Raw genomic sequence first — 26,462 nt, 5'->3', positions numbered from 1 at the left:
TAATTCACTTTATGTAGGCCTACATAATATTCTTACATATATAAATAATTATGATTATGTTATAATTATATTCCATCAATATTATTAATGAAAACAAAACGTCTTAAATTCTGATATGTTGGATAATAATAACTAGTGAGATATACAATAGTAATACACTCACCTGGACTCCTATGAAATACCATAGGGAGTGAATGTTATAAATACGGGCCACTCCCATTAAACAGCAAGATATTCCAGACATTATCATACCAACTGTCAGGAAATAGCGCAGGTTAACTCGCTCAGCCACTAATCCACTGCCACAAACAAAATAAATAATGAATTACTATCAATATGAAGTAAACATTATTTTCATAGAAAAAAAAGATTGAAACTCGATCCATTAATTCCACTGCAAGTAATGTGTACTCAAATAATTCAGAACGTTCAAGACTTTTTCAATTAATTACATTCAATAATTGATACATTCAATAACTGAAGAGACCCTCGAAATGTTATAATTTTTTATCGCCAGATAAGATCTTCAACAGGGAAATAATGGGTTGAAAGCTAGTCTTCAATGTCGTTGAAAGAAAAGTATTCGCACAAAAATCTATAGCCAGCATTTAAAATAACTCTTCTTATTTTGTAGTTTTAAAAGATGAAGTCTCACTTCGGCCAATATTGAGATATGCAGATTAACATTCTATGGTCCGGTTTCAATAACACTTATTAAATCTATAGGTTTAATGGTCTATTAGGTTCAATAATTGTACTGAAAACCGGGCATTGGCCGACAATCAATACACTACTGTAGTTTCAAGCAATATGTATAAAAAGTTTTCCAGAACTCATGTTTTTAGAGCTAGAAATCATTCTCCGATATTTTTCTTGTATATTTTATTGTTATTCAACCGAAAATAGTCATTAGGTCCAGCTGATAATCTACCGTACAGATAAGTTGAGATTTGCCTACTACTCCAAATGAACAGTTAATCACTTGAAGAGAGCCGATTCCACTGAATTTCAGTTATGAGTTTCAAAATCGCTTCCCGGTGGTTCGGAGCACACCTGGAGCTGTATGTCCACTCATCACTAGACATTATCATTATTATTACCCTCGGACAAGCCTGGAGCTTGAGTGAGTATCTCCCTAGAGAAAAGAAGTTTATTGTTTTTGAAGGCACGGATTCAAGGATCCAAAGGTTCAAAGAACCCCACACGTCAACCGAAGCTTATTGTGTTCCCAAGTAGTATATTAGTTAGGCAAACCAATACCTGTGTCCTTTACAAGAATCAGGAGTTTTCCCTATACTAACATTCCATTCATGGTTGGTAATCCAGTGTGATATGCTTCGCAGTCTCTTCAGACTGATTAGTCCTCGTGACCTACGTGAGTTCCACTCCTGGTCTTTTTGTAGATCCTTCCGCTAAGAGAGGGGAGGCCAAACTGCCTCTAGGGCGCCCGGCCACCCTCGACCCACATTTGTGCCTGGAGTTTCACCCATCCCTGGTCTCTTGGGTTTTTCTTTTTGCCCCTCCGAAACCTGCAGGGTCAAAAGCCTCACCTCTCACAAGAAGTTTTGCCTGAATGACCGCCTTTCTTTGATCAGTGGTGAGTTTTGGCCTCTCCACCCACAAACTCGTGACCTACGTGAGTTCCATTCCTGGCTTTTTGTAGGTCCTTCCGCTGAAGGAGGGGTCACCAAATTGCCTCTAGGGCACCTGGTGACCCTCGACTCAGCCTCTTGACCCGCATTTGTGCCTGGAGTTTCACCCATCTCTGGCCTCTTGGGTTTTTCTTTTTGCCCCTCCGAAACTGCCCTGATGGGGCAGATACCATGGGTTTGAAGGCAAGGCAACTTCTGGAGTTGCCTTGGGATCCCTTTTAGTTGCCTCCTACGACAAGCAGGGATACTGTGGGTGAATTCTGGTTTTCAACACATCTTGATTCTTTCGACTCAAAGCTCTCCCAACCCACAGGGGGCAGAAAAGAAGTTGATAAAGTACATTTATGTTGCATCAGTAAAATGTCTGTGCCTTTAAATCTTTCAGAATTCATCAATCTCTTTAAAAATGTTATGAATCTACTTCAGATCTTTCAACAATCTTTTTTCTCTCGAGGCTTTAGTGAAGTTGAATGAAAATATATTGAGAGAAGCACAATGAAAAAAGATATCACTATTGTATGAGAAATCAAAAATAAATATGGCTCAAATAGAATCGAAGTTGAGCTTGATTGCAAGCTACTTAAATGTCACTTAGAAAGATTTTGCTCTCAAGATCGCTTGAAACATCTTTGTGTAGATAGATATAAATATGTCTTTATTTGTTAACTTCACATAATTTATTATTGTTTTGGCTGAAATTAGGGAATAAGAGCCCCCTCTCACACTTTTCCAACAAGGAGAGGGGAGTGATCCATGGTTTAGTGGATAGAGTGCTTGTGTACGGTAGCAGCATTTAGATCCCGGATTCAAACCCTCTCAATACCAAAAGGTTATTAACCAGATAACTCCCGTATTATCCGATGGGCACGTTAAACTGTCGGTCCCGGCTGAAGTATGACAGTCGTGAGGCCCATTGACGGCTTGAATTATATATTCAGGCGGTGGGACTTTCCCGCAAGGGACTCCCCACCATCAAAAGCCATACGAATTTACTTTACTTTTAACAAGGAGAGGATATCCTGATGGGAATATATAATAAGGGATGGTCGAAATATTATTGAAATAGTATTTTCAACAACATTTCAACAGATAGTAAATAATTTTTACCTGATAAACATGGCTGCAGCATAAGCGAAGAGAAACGAAGAGTCCAAGGCACCAAGAAGTGATGATGCATCTGGTCTATCTGTAATTAATAATAAAACAGGAATTTTAATATCAATAACAATAAACAATATACATTTAAGAAAATTTCTTGAAAATGAACTAGCCACAATTTATTGAGAGTCTAGTCAACATAAATAATGTTGCATGGTATCAGTGGGCCTGCTGTCTGCAGTACAATACATTGCTACGAAAAAAGAATATAACGAGATGAGTATTGATTAATACTTGAGACTACTACTACTACTACTCATTGACTCTACGGCCCTTGAAGAGCCTTGGCCTCCTCCACAAGCCTTTTCCATGAATCTCTGTCCTGTACTCGCTGTCTCCACCTTCTCACGCCCAAGGATTGAAGGTCTGCCTCCACGTCATCCAACCATCTCTTGCGTGGTCGGCCCCGTTGTCCCCCAGGTTGCTGATACAGAGACATACGTGCTGTACGGGTTTCTGGCATCCGTTCCACATGGCCCAACCAACGAATTCTAGCTCTTCTAATTTTAGTAAGAATGCTCGGTTGCCCATACAGATTATAGAGCTCATCATTTTTTCTGAGTCGCCACCTATCAGACTCTAGCAATGTCCTATAAATTCTTCTTAGGATCTTCCTCTCCCATCGATTCAACAGCACCTCATCACAACTTGTCTACACCCATGTTTCACAAGCATACCTCACCATTGGTTGCAGCACTGTCCTATAAATTTTCATTCTACTGCTCCAGCTTAACAGCCTTGATCTAAGAATTTTCTGTAGGCTGAAGTATGCCCTATTTCCAGCTTTCAATCTCTCTTTAATTTCTATTAAATAATACTTGATAGAAAGCAATAATCTTGAGTATAGTAGAACGCAATTATTATGATAATTCTGTTCATGCGAAAATTATATTATGTTAATTTGCAGTATTTTGAGAGGTACCTAACCATGGGAATTTTTTATACTGAGCTACTGTTTCCACAACAGAATATCAAGTAAATGAATCTTGCAACTGTCTTCGATAGTAAAATATATCAATTGGAATGATTTAGATCATTACAGTCCTTTTTTGCTGTAGCTGTTTTCTTCCTCTATAATTATACATGTTATGTATAAATGGATATATGTTATCTATGCATTAGAAAGTGTCACTGATTCTGTTGGATGATGTAACTTTATGACGGATAAATTTAATGGAAGTTCGTGCAACCGGGAGATGTAGCAACTATAATTTATAAGGATATATTTCTGTATTCAGTGAAAATAATTCATTTGAAACTACAGTATTGCAAGTCGATGTACAGCCTAGAAAACACAGTGATCTGAAGGCATGGAAATGGAAACATTTCAATATTGTTAATGAGTGGATGAGAACTTTATCTTTGAACTAGATTAGAATTGAGACGAATGAATGTAACACATTTTTGTCAATTCCTCATCTATAAGAGTTATTTATTCACTATTTCACCATAAGATGGGGTAGTTCCACAATATTACTGTGTCAAGTGTAAATTTTAGTTTATGTTTTCCATGACGAAACACTATATAATAATTTTGTTGTAGCTTAGACACTGTGTATCTTTGTTAATATTTAGAAAACACTTACTTATTTATGATTAAATGAGAAATAAATCTTATAAGAAAGTAGGTGTTTTTTTAATATTTACAAAGATACAAAGTGTCTAAATAAAAGTGTCAAATAAGTGTCTAAATAATAAGTGTCTATTAACAAAGTGTCTAAATAAAACAAAGTGAATTTTAGATTACATTTTCTTAGAGTAAAATAGTTCGATGATGTTTAATACTCACCAAAAGGTTTCCAGTCACACCAGTTTTCGTCAGATGTATTTGTGTGAGGTGGGGGTACTAAAACCCGTGCAATTTCTGTTCAAAATGGTTTTCACGACACTGATTGGTTTTCTTGTGGCATGATAATATGTGTAGGTGAGGAATGTCAGGATCCAAACACTCACAGGAAACCTGAAAATTCAAGAATTATAAATTATATTCTCAACCACTAAAACCAATGTACATTTTAAAATATTATCTTGGTAATAAATTAGAAACTACTCCCAGTAAGTGAGGCAAGTATGCAACTACCGATAAAACCTCTCTTATATCAGTATTTCTGATTCTATCAATTTTAGTGCAGCCAAATACACTCCTTAGAAATCTTAGGAATAAACTCCTCAGTTTCTAATAATTTATGAATATTTTGGCTATTTATTTTCCCGTCAAACATATTTCATGTGTCATCCGTACTGATCAGTCTTTATTAAAATAAAAACTCACTTGAAAGATATAGGCTAATAGTGATCTCGATTTTTTGGATTACAGTTGAAAAACGTTTATATTTTCATTAACTTATATTATATTTAATAATCAATCTCTCCCATTAATATTCAAGAAGAATAGAATTTATTGTTTTCAAAATGATTAACTTCACTTAAACATTTGAATAAGATGAAAATATCGTCAAAACATATTAATGCTATGACAAACATAGAGCTAATCGCAACAATGAATTATCTACTTAAATTTCATAATGAATGATAATATTATTAAATTATATTTTTATTATTAAATTAAATATTTAACTCATCGAGAAATTGACAATAAACATATTCAAGTAGAACCAAGTAGATATTTGGTTTTAGGTTAACCAAGTAGATATTTGGTTTTAGGTTCGGTACACGGTACAATTCGACTGTACACGGAAGTGTCTTGATGATGCTATCCTTGTCGATAAAGCAGATTGCATTATCTTTTTCTAGCTCCGCAACATTGCCAGATCAGTTTTTAATAATGTAGATATAATTAATTAACAAGATATTTATGAGATCAATGTCAGCCATTAAAATTCATTATTAGATCATTGGAAAATAAATTTTCTTAATGAATGAAAAATAATTGATTACTTTCAACAAGAATGAACATTTAATATTCATCAGATATACCGGTATCTGCTATCTTCATTTATTTAAATTTAATAATGCACAAATCACTGGAAGGTAGTGGCAAGGCTGAGAATAGGCCACGCTGTTATCCTATCTTTCTCCACTGTCATTATAATGTGGACCTCACTATTATAATTTTAAATATTCTATGGGTGAGCAAAGAAGTAACCTAATTCAGAAGATATTATAAACGAAGTATCTAATCTGAATTCTGAAGAACTTTAACATACTTTGATCAAAAATTTTAAGAGTATTGGAAAATGTAATTCGAATATTATTTTCAGCAATAATAACATCTAAATATACAGTTTTTGGTAAAAAATTATCACTCATTCACCAAGATCTCAAAAATGCTAAAACCCACATCACTAATCATGACCCGACTATAGTGATAGTATACTATCTATTCATCTATAGTTGAGCCATGCACTAGAATTAGTAGCCATGTACTAATGTAAATTTACTTTGATGAAAATTGGGGATTTCAAGCTAATAATGATCAATTGATTTTAAATTAACGAATATTCTGTGAATTTCTTATGAGTTTGAAACTTGGAGAGACAAGACATAAAATCTTTAATTAATGGAAATGAGTGGATTTTGAAAGAGAAAAATATTTAGGGAACAATTTTATTACTATGAGTGTTTTATTAAACAAGTTGAATTAACTTCAATCAGATTTTAATTTTCAGAACACGCTTAATAAGTACTAATCAAGAAGTTCGTCATTGATGAGAAAATTATACTGGAAAGTAACATTTTCGTGGACATCAAAGAGGAATTATTATTGAACAAAATTACAAAAAAGCGTTGGTTGTGGATGTTTACAGTGAGAATATTAAATCTAATAAATTTCATCATCAATAACTATGAGTCTAACTAAAATTATTTTTCTGCAATATTTCTATTTTCTTCACATTGACAAAGTCTTGGAATTTTACAAAATTTTAATAATATGGAAAAGAAGATAAAACTTGTCAATAAAGTAGTTCGGGGCACATCTAGAAGAGGGGATCACTGGGTCTGGATATCAGACTACGAAGGCACCACTCTCGGTGAAACAAATTGCCTGATTTATAACTGTTTGTTCACAATTTTTATCAATCTATATGTAGTATTTGCAAAAAAAATGAATAAAGATCATCCAAATAGACTCACTGTTGCTTTTCGCTTACAATAATATAGTACAAATGTGGAAGAGCATTCCTATTGTCATAAGACTTTTTTGAGTTTTGTAAATGATGCAATTTAAGATAATAACCATACTATGAAAGTGTAGAATCAGTCACGTTCAGAGTCTAATAAATTCACAGCAAAAATGATAAAAAGTTTCTTCATTCCAGACATTTTCTCATAACCAAACCACTTAAATGTTTACTGTCATAATATACAACAATTTAGAATGTTCTCGATAATCTTATCTAGAACGAAAAGTCGGTACAATGCTTGAACAGTACCAAAGGTCAGTCAGTCTTGTCTACTTGTGCTAGCTTTTAATTGAGCTTATAGTAATTACGAAAATTCCCATCATTAATGAATTGGATACTTCAACAAAGATAATTGATTTCAGCTGTAAAGTAACTATGATAAAAAAATGTGCTACTGAAGTAAGAATCATTCAATGAAGTAGCTAATTATAGTAAATATATTAACTTTTAGCAAATAAAGTTATTTCTCAATTTTAAGAAAATGTAAAATTCAATTCATCCTTGAAATTACAATTCTCTTACATTATGAGATTTATTGAAATATTATGAGCCTTGATGGTGAATCATATTTATAATACTAAGTACATGATTTTTACCGTAGAGATCAGAAATAAATTTTCTTTAAATATACGCGCATCTAAAAAAACGCTCAACTTCAAAAATATTTCATTCATTTAAGCTTTATATTGTTTTTCATATGGGGTTCTTAAAGATGTGTTCACCGGTAGAAATGTGAGCATTATTAATTTTCTAATAACTAGGGAACTTTCTTGTATCTTTAGTTTCAGTATACAAAAAAGACTAGTGTAATTCAGGGCTTTTGAATAGAAACAATATTTTTTCTCAACAGGGTAGTGAAATATCATAGTATCTACATGTAGTAATATGATATATGATTATAAGTAACTGAGAAGGACAGCGGATTAGTGACCTTCACTCTTGAATTGAATAGTGATAACAGTAAAATACATGAGGGTCTTGTTCATTGTCATAGGTTATCTCTAGACCTCAAAACAATGAGCTCATATTATAGTATAGAGTTATTTAATAGGCTATTCATTTCGAATGAATCATATTTATAGGTTAATGACAAATGGTTAAAATTTATGTGTCATTAAAAACTAAAGTGAATAAAATAAAATATCTTGTAATGATAAAATTGAAAAAGTGGACAGTGAAAATAATATTGATGTTAGAAACTGTAATGAATAATAGCTTGAGTTTTGTCTGTAATTGAATGTGCTATTCTATTGCAGAGTGAAGAGATAATCAATCCATTTTCACAGTGTCGATCAAAGCTGTTCAATTTTTCTTTCTGCTATTTTGAATCACAAGTGATAAGTCAATGTCAAAATTGGCGCTATTGTTTTTCAACACACAAAGAATAAAGATATGCCGTTCATGATACACTTACCTATCATTCTACAGAAATATCTCAATTTGTTCAGAAACTGCAATGCATTGATATCAGGCCATTCTCGATAGTTTAAAACTCTAAGCTTTACAAGATTTAACTTGGGTAATTATTTTTAAACAAGAAGTTGGGTAATTACTTTTAAACAAGAAGTTTTTTGCCGATACTATAGCTATCTAGTCTTAAGACTGATGAGCTATTTTTTCTGTCCTAACATACTACTAAAAACAAGTGAACATGGAAGCTTTTCAGGTCTCCTGAAAATTTTTGTATACTCTAGGGCTACACTTTGAATTCGTATGGAGCCTCGTATGAACCAAAGATTCTGATGAGGGACATGATTAAAAAACTGATTTTCGTGTTTGAGTACTGGCGGAAATTTGAAGAATCATTCAACATTGCATTGGAGGATATCACAGAAGGAAGGCTTGATATGGACAACACAAAGGCGCCAATAGCAAGAAAATGCGTGAGCAACAGGAGCAGCATGTGATATCCTGGAAACTGGCCATTGGGATGAGTACATCTTTAAGGACCATGATTTCAGAGTAATCAAGCGGTACTTCAAGGCCTAGAGGTACCGGGTTTGAACCCAGATACGAACAAATGTTTTTAGCCATGTCACACCCGTGTTACCGAATGAGCATGTTGAATTGTCGGTCCCGGCTGACATATAACATTTGTGAGGCTCATGGTATTCACTAATGAAAGTAATTATGCTCGGCTTGAATGATATACTCCGGCGAGGTGGAACTTCTACCAGGGACTCCCACCAATAAAAGCCATACGAGTATTTTTTCACTTCAAAACTAGGAACGAGCATGTGCAATTGAATAAGTATTCGTTCACACAATTCTTTCCTTTATTATATTATAGAAAGGAGATAATAACAAGAAGTATCAATTCACCCTTATGGTCATTGACCGAGGGTTGAACGATGGCATGATACTTATTTACTTGATACTTAATGTCGTTGTCAAAGACTGGGGATACCAGATTGACAGTGTCACGAATCGATAGTATGTTGGTAGCCTAATTGGCTAGTTCCGGAGATACCACTCCCTCAAACAAGGGGCTCATCTTCGAGCTCTGTAAGTGAGTAGAGTAGCCTGTCATTGAGTTTCTGCTTTACTAAACTCAGCGATTTCTCCCAAGGTGGATTCCTCAATTCATTTGGTAACATGTTGGAAATTCGTATGGCTGTTGATGGGTAGCTATTGTGAGTGCTGCTTATCCAAGTATGGGAGGCTCGGCGTGTATTGTGACTGAGGATTTAACCTCTCCTTGTCCATCAAGTGCGTCAGAGAGCACAGCACATACTGACTGTAGATGGAAAGGATCTTTATCGCACAAAAGTGGTCTACAGTGGTACCTGTTTGCAGCAGAAGTGATAATACGGAGTGCTCTTTTTTGGAGCAGCAGCACATCCATCACTCTTGGCACATGTCCCCAAAGGATCAGTCTATACCAGAGGTGGCTGTGGAAGAGAGAGAGTGATATGCCATCACCAAACTCTCCCTCCTACCACGTGTATGAGCTTTTTTAGAAGGTTGATTACGCTGGAAAGGCTTAAGGCAACTTCAGACATATTTCGACTCCATTTGAGCGTTCCATCCAGCCAGGAGCGAAGTAGTTTGACTGGCTCTTGGTCTGCCTCCTTTTTTCTGCATCACTTAGGGCCAAGCTACATAGAGCGATTTTCAGGCGTTTTTGCACTGGCGGCGGAAGAGCCGGCAGGGCAGGAAGCTCTTCGATTGGCTGATTATCAGCTGATTCCCAAACGCCAACCCAATCACTCTCTCCACTCTCCAATCGGAGAGTTTTCTGCCATCCCGACTCGTCCGACGCCAGTGCAAAAACGCTTCATGTGGCTTGGCCCTTAGAAGTTCTGCAGACCTTGCGTTTCCAATGCATCCTCATTTGCTGAAAAGTCATTCATTAGAAGAATGAAGAGCAAGGTACCCAATACAGGGCCCTGTGGAACACCATTCTCAACTCCCATGAACCTTGTGATTTCTCCCTTCAATGGAATCGCTTACAATATTTTTTTGTAGATAGCTTGCAATTATTGTTTTTAGAACAGTCACTCTTAGGCCACAATTTCCAAGTTTCTTTTCATCAGTATTCTCATGCGGCACACGATTTACCGCCTTACTCAGATCACACATAGTGAGGGTTGAGGGTTCTCATCCCTCAAAATCACTTTGTATTCTGCTGGTCAGGAAGAGCAATGCATACTTTTGGCTGGCCACTAACGGTAGAACATGCATGACATGCAAAACAGGCATGAAATGCATGTTCATGATGCACCTACAAAGGCGCATTATCAGCAAGAGGCATAAAATAAACAACCAATAACAATATTATAAACCACTAGAAAATTACAAATTAGAATGTACGAAAAATAATTAAACCTCAAATAGAACAGATAAAATCAATAATGTTTTTCCCCTTCTTCATGATTAAACCTGTTTTTTATTTTATTTTATTGTAGTCATCATACTCATTGACATAAATTATATATTATTTCTCACTCCTCAATATGATTGAAAAACTGAAGTCATAAATCTAGATAGTAATTACCGTACGACATATGTTTCTAATTTTTGTGAATCAGTTACTGACACGGTATTCCTAATGGGTTGATGTTTCCCCACTAATTAATTGTTTTAGAAATATTTGAAGCTATTACCTTTGAATTTAATTATACTACCGTTGTTTTCTGTGAATCATATTTGAATGTTGTGGTAAATCTGATTTTCTATTTTAATGACTTCTGTTACGCTTCTACTTCAGAAGATAAAATTGTTTATACTGTTAACGATAAAAAAAATTTAGCTTAGATATTTACTTGATATATCTATATAATACTAGCAGGTAGCCCGTGCTCCGCAAGGGTCTATTTTAGAACTTGAAAAACTGAAAACTTGTCTCAATGAAACCTTGAAGAATTGAAAATAAGCCTAAAATTATCCTCGGCTAATTAAGAATCTATATGCAAAATTTCAAGTTGATCATTCCAGTGTAGTTCAGACGTGAAGATGCGTCAAACATAATTTTCCTATCCTGTACGTGTATAAGCCAGTTATTTTTTCTTTGCTTTATTATAGTATAGATAAAGTCTTTAGAATGTATGGCCTCTTATAGGGCGCGTATTCTACGCTTATCTGGTTTACCTCATAGCCCATAAGAGACATTGCTTCTTGTCAACGATCTGGAAAAATGACGCCTGGGGTACAATATGGCCATCATAATTATAATTAATCTTATAACTCTGTAGGCCCTACTCATATAAAAAATAGTGCTATACATACTGCAAAAATATAGTTAATTCTGATATTGACTTTTGATTAAGAAAAATCCTATAAGGAACAAAGGAACACTGACTTAAAATATTTGTATAGAACTTACCATCTATTTCGGTTGAAGTTTACAGAGCTACAACATGTTCCAGCTATTTTCTGAACAACTTTTATTCCAAATGGCACATTGGTGGTTGACATAATGAAGAATGCTCTATTAGAAAATTAACAAAAAATGAGAAATTGGGAGCTACAATTTACAAGTTGAGTAAGCCTTTTTTCTACAATAGTAACTGAAACAGTTTTTGATAGCAACCATCTCTAGCCTACTTGAATTATAATTTGAATTGATACATTAATATAATATCTAAGAATTAAAATGTTTGCAAATGTTTGTTCTTAATTCTTTGCATAGAGACTGGAGATAAGATAAAAGTTACTGCAGGGTTATAAATTACTAAAAGGTTTGTTTAAATCTACAGTAATGAGAATTCTTCAGACCCGAAATCTTCACTCAACTATCAAAACAAAAGATTTTTCAACAAAAGAGCACTTGACCGAACTGTAAACAGATTCTTCAGAATAACACCTAATCATATACAATTATCAGTATTAGTTAACAAAGGAACATTGTAGGATTGTAGCTTTATAGATGAACACTGAACACTGAAGAACAGAACTGAATTGTATTATGAATGAACAATGAACAGACTGCAATCTACAATAAATTAATTGACAAGTGTCCGCCAGGCGCCAGCTGATTCTTAAACCCATGCTGGCCAACGTCCACTTGATCAGCTGACCAATTTGATCATTTCCAGTATGATTTATATATATTTTTTTATCATAATATCTTTATACATATGTCAAATTGGAACCTTTTATCATGATAGGAGATATTTTCATGAGGAGTGTAAAAAAATCATAAGCAATTTGAAAGAAACAAAGGTGAATGAAAAAATTCCTCGTTGTTATATTTGACCATAACACAATGTCTCAGATGGCATACTCATATAGTGAGGTCCACGTTATAATTGCAGTAACGGAAGATAGGAGAAAAGGGTTGCCAGATCTCAGCCTTGCCACCCAAACAGATGATACTGGTATATCTGATGAATTCAACTGTTCATTATTGTTGAAAATAGTTGATCGTATTTTATTTGTCAAGAGAATATATTTTTTTAAGATGTAGTAATAAATTGTCATGATTGAGATAGAATGTTTTGTCAATTGGTTGAATTTCTACATTGTTAATAAACGATGTGGCATCATCGCAGTGCGTGAAAGTGATAGCATAATCTGTTTTGTTGAACGATAGGCAAGGATAGCAACACCATTGCAAATAACACACTACCATTATAACGTGGACCTCACTATAGCTGGATTCAACATTTTTTCATGCTGATGGATTCCATTGTTTTTGAGAAGGGTCCAGGGGTTTAGAGCCCACATGGACATGGGTCAATGGGGCCCAGGGTCATCGACTCTCTAATCTTCGAGGAGACAGTTTGATCACTGAAGCTATGTTGATTTTGCAGATTAAGTTTAATGTAGGTTGTGACTCATTGTAGGATTTGTTTTCCTGACCTCCATTCAGGGAGAATCCAATTATTGATCAGCTTGTTAGACGACTTACGTATTCCTACAAAAACAGTTTTAATAATATTCAGTCTTGTAATCGCTCTTCGAACAGCTACGAATTGTCTGTTCTATGTTCGAGCAATTTCAATTTTTCTTTTTTCAATTGTTGCGTCGAGTTTGATAGAACCTTCACATTAATAAAAAACTTGATAGAAATTGGTAGAATAGAATGAATTTTATTCCTTCGAAGTATATTCGTTCAATGGGAACAACAAATACATTATTATAATATTTTATTTGCTTAGCTCGCTCAGTCACTGGTGAGCGCTTATCAAAATCCGCAGGTCCTGACATAACCTAAGTTGACGCAATAGTTCTGGAATTATGAAGACCGCAATTTTCCACTTGAAATTATTTACAAGCCTTCGTTTTTATTACTCCCATCAATTAAGTCTTTCTAAAAGGAGCAATTGAATAATAAAATGATAATTCCAAAGAATAACACTTGTTCGAGATAGCAAAAAGACACTCACAATGGATTCTAAGGATCTTGCAGGCAAGCGTCTTTTTTCTTTTCCATTTATTGTTTATATGCTGTTTTAATACTAACTTATACTAGTTTTTTGTTGCTTGACATGATATCATATTTCTATCTGTTAGATTCAAGAAATGTATAATTCGCATTATTTATAGGCTACTCCAGAACAAAATCAATTATTGATTGACACTATTCTTTCCAAAATACAATATTATTTGAGCCTCTAATCGTACAAGTCCTGCATGTTTTATTTTTATAAGGTCTTAGTCGCAACCCTATTTTCTATTACTGTATCAATGGAATTTATAAATAGGCCTACTCATTACATACGTTTTTCTTGTGACTCGATGTAGCACAGTTTAAATAATTGCAGTTTTATTGTCACAATGCCCAAATTCAACTTCGTTGAATTCTTAATTTACCATAATTTTTTCCCAATTTCTATTCATTAACCCAACACAAGTTATAAAATTCTTTAACAAACTTCCCAAGGAGATACACGGCAAACCAAACTCCAGGCTTCAGGCAATTGTGAAGAACTAACTTATTGAGAGACTAGTCTACACTACTCGTTGGGGGAATTGAGGGAGGAGTCCCTTTTTTGCAGATCCAGCACCTCCACAACATGAATAGTCATGCAATTTTTCTAAATGTATGTGACAGAAGTTTTTTAGACACTGCCTATCTGGAGACCTCAGTCCTTGGCAACGACTTCAAGTATTCAAGTAACATAAACTTATAGCCTAATCGGCGTAGGTTAAAACTGCTGGTTACCTGGTGTCGAATTTTTGGTTTCAATCAATTTACTATTATATTCTGATCACAAAAAATAGCCGTCGGTTTCTATTATTTTAAAAATGAATCATGTTGGAACAAGTATATTGACGCTACGGATTTATTAATTTTTAAGCCGTTTTACTTCAGTCCACATAATCATAGAATGATTGAAAGTGAAAAACAGGCTCAGCTAAACTGTTTAGTAACTGTATCTCACCCTGAAACTCCATAAACGGCATGCACTATTTAATCTAAAATTCATTGTTTCTCGACTACTACGGTATACAATTCAGGAAATTCAAGTGGTTTCAAATTTTTTCAAATAAATTTACTTACCTATCTGAAAATTAACTAATTCAACTCATTTTCATTTGATTAGGTTGAATCATCAATTAATAATATTGTGATGACGCATGTCTTACTGAACCATCGATGATTTATGTACATTCTTAATTTATATTATTTTTGAGATAACGAGATGAACTTTCCAATAAAAAATAATTTAATAAGAATTTAATATAAACAATAATAATATCGAGTGACCTGGCTGGCTCAGGTCTGGTGTCAGAGTTTTCAGGTCGCCACTGATCAATTTCAGGGCCTCTGACATGACCTAACGACTGCTTTTTAGGCAGCCGGGACCGACGGCTTAACGTGTCCATCCGAAACACGGGAGTGGCCCGAGATAAATATCTTGCCCGGGCCGGAATTTGAACCCGGGCCTCTGAATCATGAAGCCAGCATCTGATCCACTCGACTACGGCCACTCCTAGGATTTAATATGAATACCATAATATAAGTAAGCGAAACATCAATAGAGCTATGCCCACATTATGGATACTCAACACGGACATAACTTACATAATATTTGCAAGATTTGGGACAGAATTAAGAAATAGAAGTTTTGGCAACAGCCTGTTTTTTCTATTGTATTATTTGTTCTATCAAATAAAATTTAATAACTGAATGATTAACTTATTATTATTATGTAAATTTATGTTTGTTTTATTTTGCAGACGAAGGCAAATCGGTGAACCTATCGGGCCAAGGTCTGAAGATCCTTCCGAAGGGCCACAGTGCCGAGGACTCGAAGAGTGTAACGACCTTGAAACTGGACAGCAATGAGCTGCAGCGCCTCGACAACATAGACGAATTCTCGTCGCTGGTCGAGCTGTCAGCTGTTCACAATCAGCTGTTGCGCATGCACGCTGTCTCTGGTTTACCGCACTTGGTTCGTCTCGATTTGTCGCACAACAACATCCTGCACATAGAGGGTCTCAAGGATCTCGGCCATCTCAAATGGCTCAATCTGTCTGGCAACAATATCAAGACTATCGAACACCTGCACACCAACACACTGCTCGAACATTTAGACCTCTCCGAGAACAGTATTTCACATATATCTAACATGGCGCTACTCACTAAGCTCAAGGTAAGTCAGTCAATGTAAGGGGGTTATATTCATATAATACAAGGTTTAGAGGCTTTGTATACCCACCTCATAGACTTTTTATGCTGGAGAGTGGCTAGTTCTATATGGGAATGAAAATATTCAATGCACTCCCATCTCACATCAGAGAAATTGAGGGCATGAGGGAGTTCATAAGATCACTTAGGGAATTCCTTATTGTATTGTATCCATGCAAATTAGCGGACTCCCTTGATAGATTATTTTTGCTTTATGTATGTTATGTGGAATGTGTTGTTTTTCCTTGTCTTGTGTTTGGTAGATGGAGTAGGCTATATTAGTAATATTGGATTACACTTTGACGTGCCATGCACTGCAGAAGCGCTGCTTCCTTGTTGCAGTTTCATAAGATGAATAAGTAAAGTAAAGTAAGGGACAAGTCAAGCATGGAAAACTGCCACCAGTGCAAAGTCCACAAAGGGACAGATGGAAAAAGCCCACAAACAATGAAGCAGTTGAACGCAGACTATTCTATCATAGAATAAAGCAACAGAAATAAACTAAAAACTTAATGTACAAGACCGTGATCTTTTGTTTTACATGTAAAATACATCTTTGGTGCAAAAATTGATATATTGCCAAAGTAACTTGATGACCTATAGTCCGAGAGATATTACTTTTAACATGTCTCTCACTCGAAGACAGAGGGGCCCGATACTCTTCCCTCCACTAATCACTCTCGCTACCTGACAGCATCCTCCTCACTTTTGTGTCAGTATCCAATTGTACGCAGCATGCTTACTCCTCTTCACTACTCTGTCCATGCTTTAAACTATGGAAAAAGAAACTGGTTTCCGCTCTTCATGTTGAAAGTAATATCTCTCGGACTATAGTAACCTACTTGTTAACATCTACTTTTGATTGTGATTTTTATTTTTGAGAAATTCACAGCATCTCAATAAAGACAATTTCTAATATTAGTGTTAAAATTACCATTCCAATCAAGTTGAAGGGAGCTTCCAAAAAAAACATACTTCTATTACATTGAACCATGCATCACCTCACTTATAGTTTGTTGTACCAGGTGAACACCAAATTTGAGAGAACTGAAAGTTCGTAACAAACCGATTTAAAAACTGAAAGTTGATCATTCAATACTAGAACAAGAATTACAAAAAAGTATTTTTTTTGTGGAGCTTTAGTGCTTAGAAGTTTGTGTTTCTTACATGGTTCCAAATTTCCTTAAATAACTCAATATTATATCGTTACAAGTGGTGATTGAGTGGAATATTTCCAATTAATTTGAGCCATCTAAATTTAAAATCTATAGTTTCCATGTTTATTTTGGAATAAAATTGTATAGAAATTGTACACGTGAATTTCTAACCTTTTTTTAGACTGTGCCATCACCTATAAATTTGGAAGAAGAATAGCACAAGGGCTGCCTTATTATTTTATCTACCAATGTTGTATATAACATGTTTTATTTGTATCGTAAATTAATGAAAATAAATTGAAATTTTTCTGAGGAAATAGGCTTTTGTGGAATACTAAAAGCGGCTCTTCTTAAATTATTTAGAGTAAATAAGACGAAATTGTGTTACTAAAGAATCTTAATAAAAAAAAACAAACATGAAAACATTAAAAATCATATTATATGTTATAACTGAATGCAATATACAGTATACCTTAATAATCAACTATGCGACTGAACACTCTATTATTTATGTATTGTTTTTCTGTTTTCAGGCTCTCTACCTGCACAAGAACCACATCTCACAGCTACTACACTGCGAACTGTATCTACCTCCTAGTCTAGTGACCTTGACCCTTGCCTCGAATAACCTTGTTGACCTGAACGAAGTGTCTCATCTAGTCCATCTCACCAATCTTCGAGAATTCTCCATCACTGGCAATCCCTGTGCTACCATGACTGGAAAAGCCATGTATCCTTCTTATGCTCTTAATTGTAACTGAATAGTTGCATGCTATTAAAATATTATTTTCCTCCACCTACTGTCTAAAGTGCTTACTTTAGTCCCTGCAACATAATACTAAAGTGTCACTTTTTCGCTCTCGGGAGGAAAAAACAGAAAAACTCCCTAGAGCATAAAAGTAACTCCATTCAAATAACATGGGAAGCATCTCTATTTTAAAAACTTACATTTGAAATAGGTTAGAAGGTCTAAGCTCAGATGAGGAAGCATATAGAGTAGTCATTAAACCAACTAAATTCAATACCTCAACCAGACATTTGATCGATTTATGAAATATTTATGTTTGTATGCTAAAATTATCACAAACTTCATATCAGTATACTATAAAAATGTATAAATATTTTTTTATATTCCATGTTATTCAAAATACCAGCCAACGAATATTCCTCATTAACCAATCAAATTTGAAACGGGAACTTTATCATTTGTTGTAGTTGAGTCGGCCATTGTTGTTACAACTTTTGCCAACAGATAGCGCATAGCGCTGTCGGCGCTGTCGGTGATTACAAGCCAGCTGTTCACTTTTTAGGTTATGCTGTAACACATTGTTAATGTTAATGGTCACGTAAGTTTTTAAAAAATATTTTATTTGCAGTTTTTATAAAAATATAGGTGGAGGAAAAATGTTGTGTATGTATATCACGAGTAAAAAATGTTTTCTCTCCCTCGAGGAAATTGTTGCCTTCGGCTTCGCCTCGGGCATCAATCTTTCCCTTCAGGGAGAAAAAGTGTCATTTTTCACTCAAGATATACAAATAACTATTTAATGTTATCAATGATGATAGGATATTCTAGCATAAGTGACTGCAAAACCTAGTTGAAATATTGAGTTAACGGAAGAAGACACTACTTTAATGTTGTTGAAGTAATTTGTGTTTATGGGGACTATATTGCAACTTTTTCTCCCTGAGGCTTGTCACTGAGGTTTTTTGCATTTCACAATTTCACCCAGGGAGAAACATTATGTTAGTCCCGTGATGCACGAAACATTTTCCTTTCCACCTACAATATAAATGCCATTCAAGTGATGTTAGCAAATGTTTTTATCAAATATTTTTATGCTCCCTTTGGAGCAATACTTATCCTTTTTCTCCTTCACCCAATTTTACATTTCTCTAGTATTACTCACTGATTCAACTTTGTTCTAAAGTTAGCCATGTATTTCTAATTGAAAGCTTAACACACTAGTCTATTTATTATTGTTCTAATGAATTGTGAAATATTTGTAGCCTATGATTTTCCTTAATACAGTTTTCACAGAGGCTTCGACTATCGACCATTTGTATTGAATTGGATAATGGGCCTGAAAGTCATAGATGGTCATGTTGTAGACGATATTGAGAGGTAATACTCGACTATTTATTTCTTATAATTCATAGGGCCTACATTGAATAATATTTTATTAAATCTTGGTGTTGAAACCTACTTTAGTATCTTACAATATAATATGCTTCATCAAGATAGGGACTTGAAGCATATTATATTGTAAGATACTATACAGGGTGTTTCAGAAGTAGTGTCGAACATATTAGGGTATTGTTCCTGGATGATAGGAGACTACAAATGTCGTATTTGAAGTGTCAAAAACTCAGCGGTTACCCTTGTAGCTGCTATTTTGTTTTTTTCACTTAGGAATTTTCATCTCAAGAACGAAATGTTGAATGGATCTGAATTTGACTTGAATATTTATAAATACTATTAATACTCAGCTTTAAAAAATAAAATGAAAATTTTCAAAATGGCGGCCATTTTAAATTTTGATGGCAAATTTCACAAAAACAGTTGAATTTACAGAAAATTTCAAGAGACAAAAAAGTTAGCAAATTTTATCAAGATTTCAAGGATACTTTATTCATTAAGATTGGTCAAAGAATAATAGAGAAATTAATTCTTTTCGTACAATCATGCTTTTACAAGACAAACAAGATCATCTGAAAAACATTGTAAAATAAGTTGTATGTCTATATGGAACCATACCGAGTTTCAAAGCTTTATCTTAAATGTATATACAGAGTGTCCCACCAAGGTTGTAACAGCCGTTGACCATAAATTCTACTCGACATCTCTGACAAAAAATGTCCAGTAAACTTTTTTCCTATCGACCTTAGTTTTCGAGATATATAGATTTTTCGATATTTTCAGAATATGCCAACTTCTGGTCATTAAATTCTCAATAACTCGAAAACTACTGGTCGAATTTCAATTTCAAGGGTATTGTTGGAAAGAGAAAAACATTTCAAACAAGATTAATGTAATTTTATTTGTTGTTAGATATTTTGTAGTATTTTATTAGGGCTGTCACTTGGAAAAATGCTATTCTTCAAATTTAAAGTCAAATTATAGTGGTTTCAATATCTCAAAAACTTATCCATTTCATAAGCTTTCGAATGAGTATAAATTCGAAAAGGTAAGTTCCATGATAAAGTGTTCAAAACTGCTAATATCTGGAATGAACACCTTCAAAATGAGGAAATTCACAAACAGCATGCATCAAGTGGTGATCTTTAAGGGTGAAATAACCTGATTATTGCATTATTTTCTGTAGCATATAGCATAAATCCTATTTAAAATATTAATCATACACTTTTACAAGATCCAACAAAATTTATTTAAATAGAATTATAATTCAAAGTAGTTGAATGACACAATTAAAAAGAACTGATGGCAATCATTCAGATGGTAATCAAGTTACATATTATCATGCTCACTGCTTACAGGAATTCAAAATAGCCTCCATATTTCTGTTTATGCAACTTCTGCTGCGTTCATGAAGCTTCGAGTTGCCCGTCTCACTTCGTTGGGCCATATCATCATTACTTTAAACGTCAATCGAATTCTGAGAATCAGTTCCTCCCTGGTCTCCACAGGTTCTCTGTAAACTTTACTTTTCACAACCCCCAAAAAGTAGAATTCTATTGGAGTAAGATCAGGTGAGCGTGGTGGCCAACTTACGGGTCCACCTCGGCCAATCCACCGGCCAGCGTAATTGTTACCAAGCCACCCACGGACGTTTCTAGCATAATGAGGGAAGCAGCCATCCAACTGGAGTCACATATTCTGCCTCGAATTGAGAGGCACATCTTCCATCAATTCGTAAAGCTCATTGACCAGAAAGTCCATAAAAACTTCACCATTTATTCTTGCAGGGAAAATGAAAGGTCCATGTATGTGTATTGTGGAAATTTACAGCATCAGTTCATGTGAACGTACTTTTATCTGTGATCCGTCGATAAAATGTTGGAAACACAATCTTTTGCTAAGATCCAAAGGCAAAAATGCATCCAAGAAACACTATCAGGTTCATTCAACTCTTGAACTGGGGTATCATGGAATGGTCGAAAGTTATTCTTCAATATGTTTCAACTATCATTCTTGTAACATCCAACATCCCAGTTGCCCGCCGGATGCTGGAACGAGGATTCTGCTTGAAATACTTTGGAATAAGATTCTCAAAAGCTTCAGAAATTAATATGGGCCTCTCGTACCTTGAAACTGATTCCTAGACCCTTACCATCTTGACATCTGTCAATCTTAAAAACGTGTTATGAGATGGGTGTTTTCGGTCAGGGAAACGTCTCCTGTATACTTTCTTTGCCTCTCTTGAATTTCATCCACACTCTCCATACACCAATAACATGTTCAATTACTCAAACAAGGTAAATTTCATGATAATAAACGCGAACACTTCTCTACTAGCCAAAGTTGATACATAACAATTATGCCAATTAACTGGAAAGCACATTGAAAACTACACTGCAAATAGGCTCAAACATACTCTACTTATTGTTATTTTATTCAGGATTTATGGTACAGGAAATAATGCAAGTTATTGAAAAAGTCCTATCATGTTGAAATGTTGATTAAAACTTGTGGATATTGTCAGAGAGAAAACAGGTTATTTCACCCATAAGATCACCACTTGATGCATGCTGTTTGTGAATTTCCTCATTTTGAAGGTGTTCATTCCAGATATTAGCAATTTTGAACACTTGATCATGGAACTTACCTTTTCAAATTTATACTCATTCTAAAGCTTATGAAATGGAGAAGTTTTTGAAATATTGAAACCACTATAATTACCCGGAGAAAAATCGCTTTGAAATTTGACTTTGAATTTAAAGAATAGCATTATTTCAAGTTTAAGCCCTAATAAAAAACTACAAAATATCTAACAACAGATAAAATTACATTTATCTTGTTTGAAATGTTTTTCTCTTTCCAACAATACCCTTTAAATTGAAATTCGACCAGTGATTTTCGAGTTATTGAGTGTTTAATGACCGTAAACCAATAACATGTTCAAGTACTCAAACAAAGTGAATTTCATGATAGTAAACGCGAACACTTCTCTACTAGCCAAAGTTGATACATAACAATAATTATGCCAATTAACTGGAAAGCACATTGAAAACTACACTGCAAATAGGCTCAAACAAACTCTACTTATTGTTATTTTATTCAGGATTTATGGTACAGGAAATAATGCAAGTTATTGAAAAAGTCCTATCATGTTGAAATGTTGATTAAAACTTGTGGATTTTGTCAGAGAGAAAACAGGTGATTTCACCCTTAATGCCACTTGATGCATGCTGTTTGTGAATTTCCTCATTTTGAAGGTGTTCATTCCAGATATTAGTAATTTTGAACACTATCATGAAACTTACCTTTTCAAATTTATACTCATAGAAAAGGAATACACCTGCAAGATGTCATCTTCAAAAAATGTTACGGTATTATTCATTCTAAAATGGCATTATTTTTACTATTGAATGATATGAAAAACTTTATTTAAATATTTTTTTTCTTGAAACTATTTTACTTTCAAAATTTCCCGTTTCTCTGAAACACTCTGTATTATTATAAAGAGTTGGTCATTTGTATGGGAACCCTTCAATAAATTGGAGACTGTTGTAGATATAATACTGTAACGTTTAGGATAAGTTATTGGTCAAATACTCTACCTCTTGACGTACAACTGAATTACAAACCCTCATAAGGGGTAAATGTGTACCACACAAACCCATTGTGTGGTACATCATTTCCAAGGCCTTTCTAAAACAAGAAAGATTCCATCAATAAAAATGTTCAATGATACTTTTATCCAAAATGGCGGCTGATTGAAGTTTTAGTTTTTAAAGAAATAATCAAGCTCAATTAGCCGCCATTTTGGATAAAAGTTTCATAGAACATTTTTATTGATGTCATCTTTCTTGTTTTAAAAAGGTCTTTAAAATGATGTACCACATAATGGGTGTTTACATTCAAAATATTCGATTTTCAACCCCTCATTTCTTTAAAAACAAGAATATCGATCAGCCGCCATTTTGGATACAAGTATCATAGAACATTTTTATTGATTCTATCTTTCTTGTTTTAAAAAGGCCTTTGAAATGATGTACTACAAAATGGGTGTTTACATTTAAAATATTCGAGTTGCAACCCATAAGTCATCACCTTATGAGGGGTTGAAATCCAGTTGTACATCAAAAGGTAGAGTATTTGACCAATAACTTAACCTGAAAGTTACAGTATTATACTACAGTCTCCAATTTATTGAAGGGTTCCCATACATATGACTCACTCTGTATAGTATCCACTAGCCTACTACCGATTCATTATCTTTGATTCAACTATATACACTATTTATATTCTTCTATTTAACATTTTTGTTGTGTTTAGTTTGAAGGCGGAATGGCTGTACTCGCAGGGCAAAGGCCGTCATTTCCACGTGGGTGAGCACAGTGCTCTGGAACTGTATCTGGCCGAGACGTGTCCGCTCAACTCACGCAGCATGGAGTCGGAGCAGGAGCGCAAACTGCGTCTCATTCTTAGCAAGGCACAGCAGCATCAGCAGCAACTGCGCAAGGAACCACACATCCATAGTCGCATCGGTAATCTATCTATCTATTTCTATAATCTTCTATCATTATTCTTTTAATTTGAAAATTGTTATCTATAAAGAATGTTCTACAGAACAGGAAAAAATTTTGAAGAAAGGTGAAGAAATAGTGTTATGGCCTTATTCTGCTGATCATTCTTACTTCCTTGACCTATTACCATAGGTAAGGAAGGTATTGCTTTCCAAAAAAATAAGGTACCCTAATTTCAAGTTTTCTATACATTTCAAGGTCCAAAAACATGAGTTTTGGGTGTTGGTCTGTGTGTGTGTGTAAGTGTATGTCTGTGAACATGATAACTCCATTCCTAATATTAACCGATTGACTTAAAAATGCAAACTTAAAGTCTTTATACCATGAGGATCCGACAATAAGAAATTCAATTCAAGATGGCGGAAAAATGACTAAAAAACCATGTTTTTCACGGTTTTCTCGAAAACGGCTTTAACGATTTTCTTCAAATTTATACCCTGGATAGCTATTTATAAGCCCCATCAACTGACATGAGTCGCATTTCTGGGAAAATTGCAGGAGCTCCGTAATAATCTTGAGAGAAGTGGATTTTGTTAAATTTCTATCACGATTTTCTCAAAAATGACGACCAATTTTTTTCAAATTCATACCCTGTAGCCTATAGTTATTTATTCAATGAGCAAGGAAAGTTGTGTGAGTGTACCACACCAGATTTTTTGTTTATTCAACAGAGCAGTTCTATCTATATGTTCCTAAGGACGAATCGAATATGAAGAATTGAAGATGGAACTTATGAGGTAAAAAATTACTTTCCGGGTAAAATTGAATTTTTTTGGGTCTTAATAGTGGGGTTTGTATCGGAAAAGTTTAAGAATAAATGTTTTACTATGTACATTTCACGTGAATTAGATTAAATCCAACTGTCCTTATCCTTATTAAGTTAATTCACATTATGAGTTGAGACATTTCACTCAAGTTATTTGAAATCCAATACAGACTATCAGATTGATCAGGCTATCGACTGATTTGTGGGCTCTCTGAGCGACCACATTGTGATGAGCATTTTAAAATTCTAGGAATATTGACTCTACCTTCAATATTCGCTGAACAGAGCCTAATTTATGTCAAGGAGAATTTGGAGATGTTTGTGGATAACAGGAGGTAGTTCATAGCCATAACACTAGAAGTAGGGGTAATTTGACTACTTATCGGTAGGCTATACAAATTCTAGTACACAACAAACATTTCTATTTTTATCCATAAAATTGTTTAATTCACTTCCTGAACATCTAAGAAATATGGAGAATGGATCATTTAAAAATCATATCAAACGTTTCTTAGCAGCTAACCCTTTTAACAACATTGAATATTTTTATACATTAGCTAGGAATATAGGGTTGTAAAGGGTTATAAGTTGAAAACCAGGTGACATATTATCATAGGGTACTGATACTGATAGTGTAACTTACTGATGTAATATATATTTTGTATTTTGTATAATGTATTTTGTTGTATATATTTCACTCTTGTATTGTATCTGAAGACCTCAGATATGGCCGCAATAAAGTTTCTATTCTATTCTACAGAGTTACTACAAAATATTTATCGGAATTTAAAACTTAATAATCACCAAATTACTTATTCGAAATGGATAATTCTTATACCAATAGAACGAGAAAATTCCAAAGATTTTTTTACAATAAATTATCTTGAGCCTCTATTGGACTATAGAGAGATGACAAGATTATGCCTACTCAAAATCTGTTTGTTTTCAATCTTCTAAAACTATTTTACCTGAAAAATTGGAACATTGAGACTGACAACTTATACCACCATATTGTAAGCTCTAATAGGACTCCAAAAGTCAATAAAAAACTCTTTTGACACTCATTCTTGTAGGGCCTTACATCTTTAGCAAAATACCATATGACCTAAGTACATGTTCTCCTTCCACTCTCTTCTGCAAGGAAACTAAGAAATGGCTGTTTGAAATAAACGACACTTAGCTTTTAAGAAGTATATTAAGAATAATGGTAATAGTTATGTGTTTTTGTTTTAATTTCAATTATTCCATTGTGTTTCGCTCCAGGCAGTATTGATGTAATGAACAGTTGAATATTGATGAGAAATTGCATTCATTTCAATACTAATTGTTAATGAATAATTGAACCAGCGTTAGCGAATTCTCACTTTTGACTTACTGAAGGTCAATTTCGTTGTCCGTCTGTTTGTATGCTCTACAATAACTTATTATCAATTAGCTTCAAATTTTTAACATGTATTCTTGGAACCTTTTTACGGGTCAAGTTTGTTGGACCACAATAAAATTAACTCACTCTTTCGCCCTTTTTCAGGATATAACAGATAACATTGAAAGTGCATAAAAAATAATTGTTGTGATTTATCATTTAGTCAGCTAAAGAATTCATTAAATAAATAAATAAATACAATTTTATTGTCAGCCAGCCAAAAAAGCACAAGACAAAGTCACACAAATAGAACATGAAATAGACAGTCACACATTAAGAGACACATTGTTACTATTACATTGCTATTTAGATTACTTTTCCAAATATTACAAATAACAAGGACAATATTACAAAATTAAGCAGCTAGCTCA

General features: G+C 34.2%; 1 protein-coding gene across 3 annotated transcripts in view; it reads left to right on the top strand.

Annotated features, from left to right (window-relative positions):
- Nucleotides 1-26,462, top strand: part of LOC111056518 (centrosomal protein of 97 kDa) — a 63,480-nt gene that overhangs the window by 12,993 nt on the left and 24,025 nt on the right. The window contains exons 1-5 of one of the 3 annotated variants that reach the window (XM_039439040.1): nt 13,570-13,808; nt 15,584-15,999; nt 17,725-17,921; nt 19,233-19,316; nt 23,652-23,863. The exons of 1 other annotated variant lie outside the window; for it this stretch is intronic. In XM_039439040.1, coding sequence (XP_039294974.1) covers nt 13,787-13,808; nt 15,584-15,999; nt 17,725-17,921; nt 19,233-19,316; nt 23,652-23,863 — 931 coding nt within the window. In that variant the 5' untranslated portion in view covers nt 13,570-13,786. Of the gene's footprint in view, nt 1-13,569; nt 13,809-15,583; nt 16,000-17,724; nt 17,922-19,232; nt 19,317-23,651; nt 23,864-26,462 lie in introns of those variants that run through there. One more of the 3 variants, XM_039439042.1, reaches the window with a different exon arrangement.

Source organism: Nilaparvata lugens, chromosome 12 (genome assembly GCF_014356525.2).
Source record: "Nilaparvata lugens isolate BPH chromosome 12, ASM1435652v1, whole genome shotgun sequence".
NCBI classification, from domain to species: domain Eukaryota; kingdom Metazoa; phylum Arthropoda; class Insecta; order Hemiptera; family Delphacidae; genus Nilaparvata; species Nilaparvata lugens.
Note: the sequence above shows the minus strand (reverse complement) of the source record. Positions and strands in the feature narration are given on the sequence as shown.